This window comes from Sorghum bicolor, chromosome 6, assembly GCF_000003195.3.
Source record: "Sorghum bicolor cultivar BTx623 chromosome 6, Sorghum_bicolor_NCBIv3, whole genome shotgun sequence".
Taxonomy (NCBI): Eukaryota; Viridiplantae; Streptophyta; class Magnoliopsida; order Poales; family Poaceae; genus Sorghum; species Sorghum bicolor.
In genome coordinates this window covers 50,031,853-50,043,678 of record NC_012875.2, presented here as the reverse complement: position 1 = coordinate 50,043,678, position 11,826 = coordinate 50,031,853, and the positions used below count along the sequence as shown (strand labels likewise).

General features: G+C 43.6%; 1 protein-coding gene across 1 annotated transcript; it reads right to left on the bottom strand.

Moving 5' to 3' along the window:
- On the bottom strand, window positions 1-7,802 carry LOC8060216 (protein NUCLEAR FUSION DEFECTIVE 4). Its single transcript, XM_002446706.2, has 3 exons — window positions 7,186-7,802; window positions 3,285-4,198; window positions 1-1,052 (listed from the first exon to the last, which is right to left on the bottom strand). Exons 1-3 carry the CDS (start codon window positions 7,534-7,536, stop codon window positions 566-568), a joined length of 1,752 nt encoding a protein of 583 aa, XP_002446751.1. The 5' UTR covers window positions 7,537-7,802; the 3' UTR covers window positions 1-565.

The following is an 11,826-nucleotide window of genomic DNA, read 5'->3' as shown; positions in this document are numbered from 1 at the left end:
TAGTGCTTCCAGTTTCATTGATTAAACCAGAATTTTCAGTGTTTCGACATACAATAACAATTTAAAGCAGAGTGACCAAGCGGAAAATAAAGGGGCTATCTTGTTACAGTTGTTCCACTAGACGACTACGTCCACAACTCAGTTTCCTGGCACTGGCAGTGGTAGCATGACAAACACCAAAACATAAGTTATAAGGCAATTCACCATCCATTTTTTTTAAGCAGCAGCAGCAACATCTGACGCCAGGAAAGTCATGGTATAAAGAAGATACATTCGCTTTATGACATCCTCAGACTTGCTGATGCACACGACCTGCCATATAAGTAGGCACCTGGTTTATATATTGATGACCCACTGTATTCTATCTACTAGGCTGGCGACCTTTACAGAACAGGGAAAAATGAAATCAAAACAACTCTCTCATACAAACAGGGGGGCGAATCAAGCGCCCTTAATGCAATATACAACACCGTGGCATCCAGCAGATATTTTTTCTCCAGAACATTATGATTTCATTCCCAAAACTCAATATTTGTTGGCATGACTGTATGGTGTATATGCAACATCAGTGGAGCTGCTGTTGGCTCCGAGGATGTCTGAACGATCCACTTGCGTAGAGCATCTGATAGACCGGCTTTATCCTCGATATGAATAGCACGCTCAACAAGGTACCGCAGCAACACACGATGGCACAGACATAGAAAGTCAATCTGAAACAATCAGGCCCATAACAGTCGGAAGGCTCCAGCACACCTGGGTGCTGCCTTGCTGCCTCCTTGTCATAGATGTAGCCAGCAAGAAGAGCTGAGAAAAAGAATGCACCAAGTGGATTCACTAACAGCATGAAGTTGTACATTAGCCCGAAGTCCTTCAGCCCAAAAAGCTCCGAGACCGTTGGTATCATGACAGCAAATTGGACTCCGTAGCAGATCCCAAGGAGTGTAGTTGAAACATAAATCAAGCTATGAAGGCCAGTTGCGAAGAGCAGGAACGTTACCACCATGATTATTTGTGTGCACATCATCCAGAAAGGACGAGGGAGCATCCTTGACCTGCAGAATATCAGGTCTTAGCCGTTTCTCTAAGTAGGCACTCCTTGATTTTAGACATAATATTACTAATTGGAGGCCTCTAATGGAGTCTCCATGTTAATCCTCACAAAACACACTAGTAAAAAAAAAGATAAATCCCAGAAATTCTCCTAATAAACAAAATCATATGGACTTTAATTTCGTGTACTCTAATCAACATTGGCAATGATAGCTCTTTCCAAAAAAATTACCGACCCCGGCCTTATGAAAAATAAATAAAGTAATCCCCTAAATCTACATTTTAATTACCAATCCCTACCATTATGAAAGATATTTAAAACGACACCCTAAACTTATCTTCCATTAAGAAAGATAATGCAAAGTTACCATAAATTTGCCCTTAAAAACCCCCAAATCCGCCATTATAAAATACTAACTCTATTCCAAATTATAAGTCGTTTTGACTTTTTTTGGTGCATCGAATTTGCTACGATCTAGACCAAACTTATGCCTAGATACATAGCAAATTCAATGTACCAAAAAAAATCAAAACAACTTATAATTTGGAACGGAGGGAGTATAATATAAGGTAACCCTTTAGTTTGTATCTAAATTACCCATCATTATAAAGAATAAACCAAATTTACGTCTAAATAACAATATAAGCTATTATGAAAATAATTAAATAACCATAAAGTTTACTCCCACCGTCTAGAAAAGAATTAAATTTTAGCACATTACCAACTTAAAAAATTTATGATATCAAGTAAGCATCATTAGATTTGTCATGAGATGTTATTTAATAGTACACCTATTTGGTGTCAAACTTTAGATACTTTAACAAAAAATGCATCTAGAATTGCACTCTTTTTGGGAATAAGGTAGTATGTGCCACCTTGTAAACCAAGTAAATATGCATACATTAGGATGAATATTTTTAGGGCATGTTTGACAAGCCTTCTATCGTCCGATTCCCTGCTACAGTGCATGAAGGAACCAGCGCTAGTGAAGCCAGTTTTCTGGATTCATCAGCTTCTAGTTTATTTTTTGGAAGAGAGAAAAAACGCTCCACACTATAGTGCAAAAGATTCCCTAGAAGCCGGAACCATTTTAGGAAACACCCTCCGAACAAAGCCTTATCTAAATAATTTAGCGATTGTTAAAAATATATTCTCTTAACAAAGCACATATCAACACAATGAAAATATGTTTCCTTAATAAACCAAATACCAATATTTTTTTTAATATTGTGAAAAATACATTCCCTTAACAAATGACATACCAACTAGGTAATTAATTTAAAATTATATTTAAACTCTATGATGCGAGGAAGCCTAGGTAAAATTTTATAAGTTATTACTCTAGATAAATGTATACATTTTTATTTAAACATTATGGCATATCAATTATGATAGCTTAATTGTAAACACTCCTGCACATATGTTTTTTTTAAAGAGGAAATTCAACATGTTGAGTGTTGTGGTGTAGGATGAAACAACTGTTTATGCCATCATAGTGACTAAAAGTATAATTTGGGATCTAGAATCTCTTTTTCAATAAAATATAAAAAGGAAAATTATGGATAGAAGAGAGTTTCAACTTAACACGCGGATTAAAACTTGCAACAACTAATAGAATCAAATGTTGAAAGCCAAAATATAGAGTCATGATGTCAAAAAAGAATGCAACAAGAGCTCGTACACGTTAACTAAAGTTTCAACTAAATACATATGAAAGATCCACAGAGGTGCAATGTAAAATATGAAAACACATACAGAGTAATAGGTAATTGATAGAGATTGTAGAGTAATGTGTATTGTGTTAGGAAATGAATAGAGACATATAGAGTAAAGATGAGCAAATTTGATTGTAGTACATACTAAATTTGTTCACGAAACTTTTAACAATTATATAACATAAGATTCTAGGCCATGCTGGAGCACAGGTTGATTGACTAGTATTTTCCAGGAAAAAAAAAGTAAATCCAACTGATTCTGAATGACTAAGTCCTCAAAACATATGCAAAGTAACAGGCGCGGTTAGAGATCGATGCCATTGGGAATTAGCCACAGTGTTCAGTAATGCTTGTTGGATGTTTAGTAATATCAAATATGACAGTACTGTAGGAAGCAATCAGCTTTACAGCCTTTACTACTTCAGCTTTCAGATTAAATAAGCTGGAATATAATAAGTGATGCACTGAAGGAAAGTTGTACAGGTAAAGTTGTTGCGAGTAAGTTAATTATAGCTTACCTTACGAAATGTTCAGAGACAGATCCACCAAGGATACGGCCAACAAAGTTGCAGAAGCCAAAGAGGCACAACAAAATAGTTGTGTCATTAGCACCAACAGACATTCCAATTTGAGCCAGGTTGTTGAGAACAGTGACACCTGTGCCAACTCCACAAAAGTAAACAACAAACAGTAGCCAGAAGTCTGCCTTTACTAGGGCTTCAAGGAATGTGAAATCATCCCCCCGTCTTGGTCCTCTTTTCTTTTTCAAATTCACTGCTCCCTCACCCTCAGCCAATAGAAGATCCAAATCAGTACTGTCATCAGATTCATTGGTACCTGTAGCAAATGTTGTTGAGGCACTGCCCAGAAGTGGTTGTGAGTTCTCTGGGTCCGCACCAGACAGACTATCAGTTGAATAAGATGGAGCAAGGGTGCTGGGTTTTTCCTTTGTTTGTTTGTTTGGATAAAGTGTCATCTTTATTGGTATTGCAAGTGGAGCAAGGAGCAAAAGTATCATTATACCAAATAAAAGATAGGTGACAGCCTGACTTAGTTTTAAAGTATCACCAAGTATTGTAGCAACCATAAGGTATATTCCGAGAACCACACTTGAGATTTGTGTGTACATGAAATGACTGTGTTCTGTTGAGTTGTCCTCATCCAGTGATGGAGTGCAAGGCCTAACAAAATACATCACCACAATACATGCTGTTGGGATCCCCAACGCAAGCAACAGCAAAAGATTTGTAGGCGAATTCCCAAGCATTCCATTAAACGTTTCAGTGTAGACAGCAGCACTAACAGCAACATAACCCTTGATGAGACCAGCAACAGTGCCTCGGCTGAGAGGGAAATTCCTCATGTTGGTCACAAGAGCAGCAGTGCCCAACCATGCACTGCTGTTTGTGCCAATACATAAAGCTATCCATAACTGCAAGAAAAAGGGGAAACAAAAGAAGCTGACTCTTGTAAACAATCTGAAATAAAAATGCATACTGATGTTGCAACAATTGACATAGTTTCACAAAAACAAATGTCAAGAGATAAGTACTTGTGATGTCAAGAGATAACTTCATTGGCACAATCAAACAAAGATCGTCATGATAGGCCATATCATGAGCATTAAGTCATGCATTATGAATCTCTGACTAATTTGTGAGTTCTTTTGCTCTATTCTCTGTACTGGATACAACCAACAGGACATGTACGTGTCTTGCCCACCTAATTTACTAGTCCAGAGGTAAGCAGGAAAAATAAAAGTTCAAATTGTCCAATTTTGGGTCCTTTTGAATGATCAACAGATCACAATCATTACAAGGAACTCCCAACATTCAAAATGAAATCATAGTACCTTACCCAATGTTTCTTTGGCAGCTAATTCTTCAAGGAAGAACCTACATAGTTTTTTTTAATTAGAACGTGCCATGCATGTATTTCACTAAGGAAACAAGACACCACAAGACAGATCCAGACGAACTAACAAACACATGAGCAAGTAGAGGGAAGGGGCAGGAGGCGGCCAGCCTACCGAGGACTAAGGAGATCCCTCAGCAAAAAATGTGAGACCCATGACCTCAACATGCTCTGTGGTGGGAAGAAGTCTGACCATATACCATACAAAGCGCCACTACCAAGCTTACTAGTTACTAGCACCTTTGGAGAATCACCTAGACACACAGTGCAACACATGGAAACCAACCATAGTGGCTCAAGCTCCAGCCACTGCATCAACCAAATTACAAAGACCCACTGGTGCATAAGGGAGGTAGTCATAACAAAAGTATGAACCATCTATAGCCTGGATTCTGCCTAGTACTGTAACTGAATTGTGCTAACAACACAGCTTATTAGCTGATGAAGCGGTGTAATACCACTCCCATCTTTCTGTTAAATGCAATCTGTATTTGATTATAGGATTATGGCTTCAGCTCCTAGTGGTCAACTTGTGACTCTACAGGATTATGGTTGTATCATGAAAGTGAGTGGGTTACTTTTTTTTCCCAGAAAGAACAATATGCAATAGCCTAACAACCACAATTTTATCTCCAGACGGAGTAGTTCATCAAGACCTTCAATAGTTTCTGAGAAATAAACAATAAATTCCCAGTTAAGTATGTATAATTATCCATCAACATATTGGTTTTGGCTGATAATGCACCTTCCATCCTTATTCAGTTATTTTTTGGCAAACACTCCTCAATCATAGCATGATTCAGTACACATGGCATACACTCTAGTATGCGTTCCAGAGTTAGAGACCAGCAATAACCACAGTTTTTGTATGAATAATTACAATTTATAGTTTTACCAGGCTCACTAATCTTTTATAAAGCTGTAAGTTAAAACCCAAGTTGGGCTAAAGTATAAAAGTGCATTGCGGACAATCTAATAAAACATAATAATTGAAGTCAACTTCAGATCTTTGTGGTAATAGAAGTTAAATTTACAATCTTACCAAAACACGGTACCAATAAAGATCACACTGATATAGTTGTATCAGATCTGTGAATCAAACTACTGGGGGTGCGAATACATCACAAGGAATTGATCTCGAACACACAGGAAAGCTGCATCTCATCACTACATTAAGAGAAAGAAGCACAATAGTACAATGGTACAAGGCTGGCTGTGTATGCGACAAACATAAGGCACTAGAACTATCCATCCACAGGTCAGTGTTCATTGTTCAAAGCAACAGGCATGCCACAAGAAACAAGGAATTGATGAATTCAACAAAATTAAATTCCGGATTTGCTACGTAGGTACACCACCACTGGCAGAAAGGGTTGGCCAAAAGCACCAATAAGCGAGCTTATGACCAAAACATGAATTCAATATGGTTGCAGTAAGGAATTTTTTTCATATCATACTCAGCTTCAAGACACCTCGAAAAGGGAAAATATATAGCCACGTCAACATCAGTCACACAATTAAATAATTAATTAATACGCACATGTGGACACAAATGATTTACTTAACTGAAACAACAATGCATAAGTTATCATTAGATTATACCAGCTATGCCCACGAAATTTGCACCTCCAACACAATTGATGCTAGATTTGGTCGAAAAGTTACCTAAAGAGGATAACAAGAATGGTAAAAACAAAAATAGGAATGCTTTAATCAAGGAAACTAGAAACTGGAGACTTGAAGAGAAATGACTATATATAGGCCCCAAGCCTCGCGTTAGCTCATTCATCACCCAGCACTTATACATCCGTTGTGGCATGAAGCAGGTAGCGGGTGAAGCACAAACTAATACTCCAAAGACAAATGACCCAAAATAGCATGTAAGGGAAGCACACATGTCAGGATTTTTTGTGTGATTTCTTCCGCATGCAGAATGATTTGGTCAGAGCATGCATGAATAAGCAACTTATGGACCAAAACCAGTATTCTAATAAAATGTAAATGACTGCAGCAAAGAAAGCCTTCATATCATTTAGCTTCAGCCAACTTGAAAACAGGAAAATTGTGCGGATTTTATTGTCAATCATGCAATTAAAAAACATGCACGTGTGGAGTGTGGACACAATGATTCACTTGCTTGAAACAAAAAGGCACAAAATATCTCCGGAACGTATATGCCAGGCTAACACCATGGAATTGTTCAGTGAACACGACTTTACACTACATTTGCTACAGAAATTAACAGAAAAAGGATTTAAAAAAACACTAAATAGATTTTGTTTCTAATCAAACTCGGAAATAGAAGGTTGAGCAGCTAACTAAGAATTAAGCCCCAACTAGCTCATTCAGCCATTCCCCGTGGCATCGAACACTCGTGACTCGTCGAATCAAGCAAAACAATGACAAACAGCCCAAAATAGCACGCGAATCAAGCACACATGTCAAGAGCTAGATCAGCGCAATAGGGAAAAAAGGGACGGGGAACAGAGAGGCAGGGGAGCGTACCACCCAGTAAGGCATGGCGACGGTCTTGGTGACGGCGAGCCAGAGCGTGCCGAAGCCGAAGAAGGCGCAGGCGGAGCCGATGACGAGGATGAGCCAGGGCGGGAGGCGGTTGGCGAGCACCCCCGGGACGAGCCCCACGTTCTCGCCGACGTCGTTGCCGACGCCGAGCATGGTGAGCGCCTGCTGGTTGTACCCGAGCGCCTCCTTGATGGCGTGCGAGTAGAGCGGGAACACGTAGGCGCTCCCCGCCGCCACCTGCACCCACACCGCCGCCGCCAGCCCGACCCACGGCGGGCGGCTCCCCGCCTTCACCCGCCCCGGCCCCGGCCCTCCTCCTCCACCGCCCGCCATGCCGCCGCACCCGCACTAGGCACTACCCCCGAATCCCCCCTCCGCCCTCCTCCCACCTAGCGGCGGCGGCTGCTGCTGACTGGTGACTGGCGAAATGGCGAGGTCAGGTGTGTGGCAGTGGCAGACCACACACCGCAGACAACAGCAGTGCGCGCGCGGGCGTGGGTCGTCGTGGCGACAGCCTGCAGGCTACAGCGGCGCGCGGTATGGCTTCCTCAGTGCCTTCGCCGCATTTGCCTGCTGCCTGGGCCCTGGGCTCGCTGCGTCAGCGGAATAAAAAGAGCACGGCGTGGGCTAGAACTACTGCACAGTAGCCCTCCAAGGAGAGGAATTCTGGTCGTGTTTTTCGTTCGGTGTTGTGGGGCTGTTCGGCCGTGAGAAGGACCTTTGGCTGTTCCGGTGATCCTGTCATCATAAACTCGGCTAAAGGCAAGTTTGGACGCACCTCAAATATCTATAATATAAGCACTACTACATTGCGTGATCTACCACTGTGCTGATAGGTTGATAAAGTACCATATAAGTGGACCGCTAGCTTTCTTTACAACCGGTTTTGAATGTTTTGGAATTAGATCTCAGAATTTGACTACCAATTCGAAATGATATTCTTACGACACAAACAAGCAGCCCTCAATATGGACACGTGAGGCTCGGTTTTGGCTGAAATCAATGTCGCCTCGTCACCAGTGTGGAGGGGGTACAGGTGTATCACCAACGCACTGAGGAGGCAGGGGCCGATGATGCACGGGGGTCGTCGATGCGTTGAGGGGGCGATGCTTGCTGACGCAAGAGGGAGCGGAGCTCATCAGCGCGAAGTGGGCGGAGCTCGTCGGCGTGCAAAGGGGCAAAGCTCGTCGACATTGAGAGATCGGAGCTTGCCGGTGCACGAAGGGCGGAGCTTGCTAGCGCAGAGAAGGTGGCGGTCACCGACATGTGGAGAGGGGATGGGGGTCGCCAGCATGGAAGGGGTAGGTGTTGCCGACCACAGGCGGAGCTACGTGGAGGCGATCCTGAGCAGTTGCCCCCCTGCTCGGTACATCAGCTAGCTTTTTGGAGTTTGTGCATAGAGTGTATGCATGTGCTCAAGGGATGAAGACCACCAATGCATAGTCATGTTATCACGCACACAAAGATCACATACTTGCTGGTTTGTGGACTCGCTCTTCTCTATATAGATATCTACTTATTTTGTTCATATACATGTCACGATCCCCCCTCCTCTCCTCATTTTATCCTTAGCTCTGCCACTGCTGCCGACACATGGTGGGGTTGGAGCCGGGTGGCCGGCCCCGATTAAGGAGATGACGAGGTACAGGTGCACTACATAATTTCTAAGTCCAATTTGAAGACATGCAAATACATGAAATCTAAATCGCAGTCCAATACCATTTCAGCATATCATGGATTTGGAAACGTAATTTTGTTTACCCAATTCCATTTCCAACATCCAAACGGAGTTACTGTCCTACTACTATCAACTACAAACGTGACCATCTCTGCTTAGCCTGTAATATTAGCTAAATGGTAAGTGATGAGTTATTTACCATTTAGCATTTAAAATTACACTTGGCCATATTGTCTGCAACAGCTATAGGGGTCTGACAATGGCTTTTTAAGTTAGATAACTGGATAGATAAAAATAAACTATAAATTGAACTATAAGCTAGGTTGTTTGGAACAACTATGTTTCATTAATGTCATATACACTCTTAAAAGAAATGGACCATCACAACAGGCCAACTTGGAAGGTGTGACATATGGAAGCTATCCAAATAGCAGAGCCAAATTTTTCTTGACACATTCGAAAGAGAGAGAAAAAAACACTCTTGACAAGTTTGACAAGCTGTGAAAACATCAAGCACGCTCTAATAAATTATTTATGGGCATGCGTGGTTGGAGCACACTCGCGTGTGTGAGCACATGGTCCAGCTGCAGTGGCGTGTGTACGTAAAAGCATGCATCGCCTTTATTATTAGTACAACGAGCAAGTAAGGGCATGTTTGGTTTAAAACGGTAAAGTTTAGCGTTCGTCATATTGAATGTTTGGACACATACATAAAGTATTAAATGTAGACTATCTACGAAAACATAGCTAGAGAGTAATTTGCGAGACAAATCTTTTGAGACTAATTAGCCCATGATTGGATACTAATTGCTAAATAAAACAAATGCTACAGTATCTGTTAAACTTTAACAACCTGACCAAACACCCCTAAGTCAACCGTTGTCTAGTTTTTTTATCGTTTTATTGTTTTTTTAGAAAAACCTTCACGGGAACAACTAATGAAAAAGGATGTTGGTAGAGTAGTGTAGTAAGCATATGGTCCGGTCTTATTAGCACGGACAGAAAGATCCAATGCCCTTTGCAAATCTTCGATGAGCAAAGAAAGCAAATCATTGTACTGCTAAAGCAACACTACTACTAGAGTACTCTATCGTCTCCTCTCTGATGGTGATACATGTCTCAATTATTCCGTGACGACGTGTCTGCGTGACACGGCACATGCTTGGAGGAGCTGTCGATTATAATCTTGTCTCACTAGATTACTCGTGTCATCATTCATCACGACGTCGGGTGGCAGAGTCGCGCCGGAGATTTCGCCATTTTCTCTGCCGGCTTCGTGCGCGGGTGGTGCCGCCAGCCTCAATGCAATGATGAGGATGAGTGGTTTGAATAGTAGTAAGAGATTTCTAGAAGCATAAGCAGCCGGGGAGATGCTGACACTTGCGATTGCGAGGCGACCCGGCCGGCCGTTCAAAGATGACCATCATTCATTCAGGTTCAGGGGGGGTTCCCGGGTGATAAGGCGCCGCGGCAACTGATCGGATTACGACGGCAAGATCAGTGGCTGCTAGCTGAGAATCGCTCATGATCGACCCGGCCAGCAGTCGTGGGGAAATTCAGCGTACCGCCTGCCGGTCTAGAGATAGTCATTTCCTCTTTCGCTGTCAGCTAGACTGGTCGACTGACAAAACGTCTCCTAGTTCTGGCCTTCCGCGGAACCTGTTCACGTAACCTTTCCTCTCTTTTTTTTTTATTATTATGTGAAAGGGAATTAACTACAGGATGTTTATGGATTATAGGACTTCCGGCATGCGCATGAACAAACACAAGTGGGCTCCCCTGCTCCCAACATCCTCGTCTCCAGTTCAGAGTTAAGAACCCCCGGCCTTCCACCTGATCGTGCGCGTGGCCTCCCGACTCCTCTTCTGTCGGCCATTGCCTCGGCAGGCAGTCGGCGCCCCCAACAAAGGGGCCGCATGAGCCATCAGGTACTGCAGGAGACCAGTAGTTGTAGTATACTGCCGAGACACGGACAAGTGACGGCGCAAACATTTTCACAAAAGGGGGCTACGGGAGTCGTAGTGATGTCTCACTTGCCACGGTAAAGGATATGGACGGACGACGACGCATCCAGCAGTCTCAGAGCGCCTAACGACGCGTCGCGATCGATCGGCCGCTCTCCGTTCCCGCCGCGAATCGGAACCGGTGGTTGGCAGTAAGAAAAAGATGCCAACAAACTACTAGTAATGGGGCTGCCTCGCTCGTCGTCCCGTTTAGCTGCCCAGCTCCCATCCCATCCCATAAAATACTGATACAAACCGCCGGATCGGCCCGCGAACTCGTCCCCCATCGTCGCCTTGTTCCGTTGTTCGGCTCTTGGTCGTCGCACGCACACGCGACGCGTCAGCCGGTCCGGTGGTAGCATATCCATCCCCTCGCGCGCGCGGCGCCGCACCCCGCAACAGGCTTAAAAAGCGTCCTTTCCGAGGTGCTAAAGGCCGTTTTGGTCTTTGTTTTGCCCCTTTGCCTGGGCTGGGCGGACGACGATCTCATCCGCTCCGTGTGGAGACGGAGATCATCGATCTAGCAGTTCAATCATGCATGCACCTAACCGGAGGAACGGATCTGAATGAAGACGCGAATGGCATCCAATGATTTCCAGGAGGACCGGCCGGACTGCGCCGCGAGCCCTGCCGTGGTCTTATCTCGTTTCCCACGCACGACGTGCGTGCGGAATGCCTGGACGTACGGCGAGTGGCGTACTCGCATGCATGCCATTGCCATCAAGGATGGTTTCGCTGCTCTCGAGCCTAGGTAGGCTGTCACTTTTTTCTCGAACCGACACCTCTACTGATGCCTGCGTTATGCCCGGTGAGTATGGATCTGTAACACACTAACACCCCAAAAGGTAGGCAGGGGCCGGAAAGACGACGACCCGGCGGCCTGCCGTCGTTCCTGAGCTATTGCTGGTTGCCGCCGCATGATGATGCCAGGGGATGCATGGG

Bases quoted from the DNA above. Each gene is read 5' to 3' on its own strand.
- LOC8060216 (XM_002446706.2), bottom strand. From the start codon at position 7,536: ATGGCGGGCGGTGGAGGAGGAGGGCCGGGGCCGGGGCGGGTGAAGGCG. The intron at 4,199-7,185 runs GTACGCTCCCCT...TTTTTCTTGCAG, and splicing joins TCGCCATGCCTTACTGGGTG to TTATGGATAGCTTTATGTAT. The intron at 1,053-3,284 runs GTAAGCTATAAT...GATATTCTGCAG, and splicing joins GTCTCTGAACATTTCGTAAG to GTCAAGGATGCTCCCTCGTC.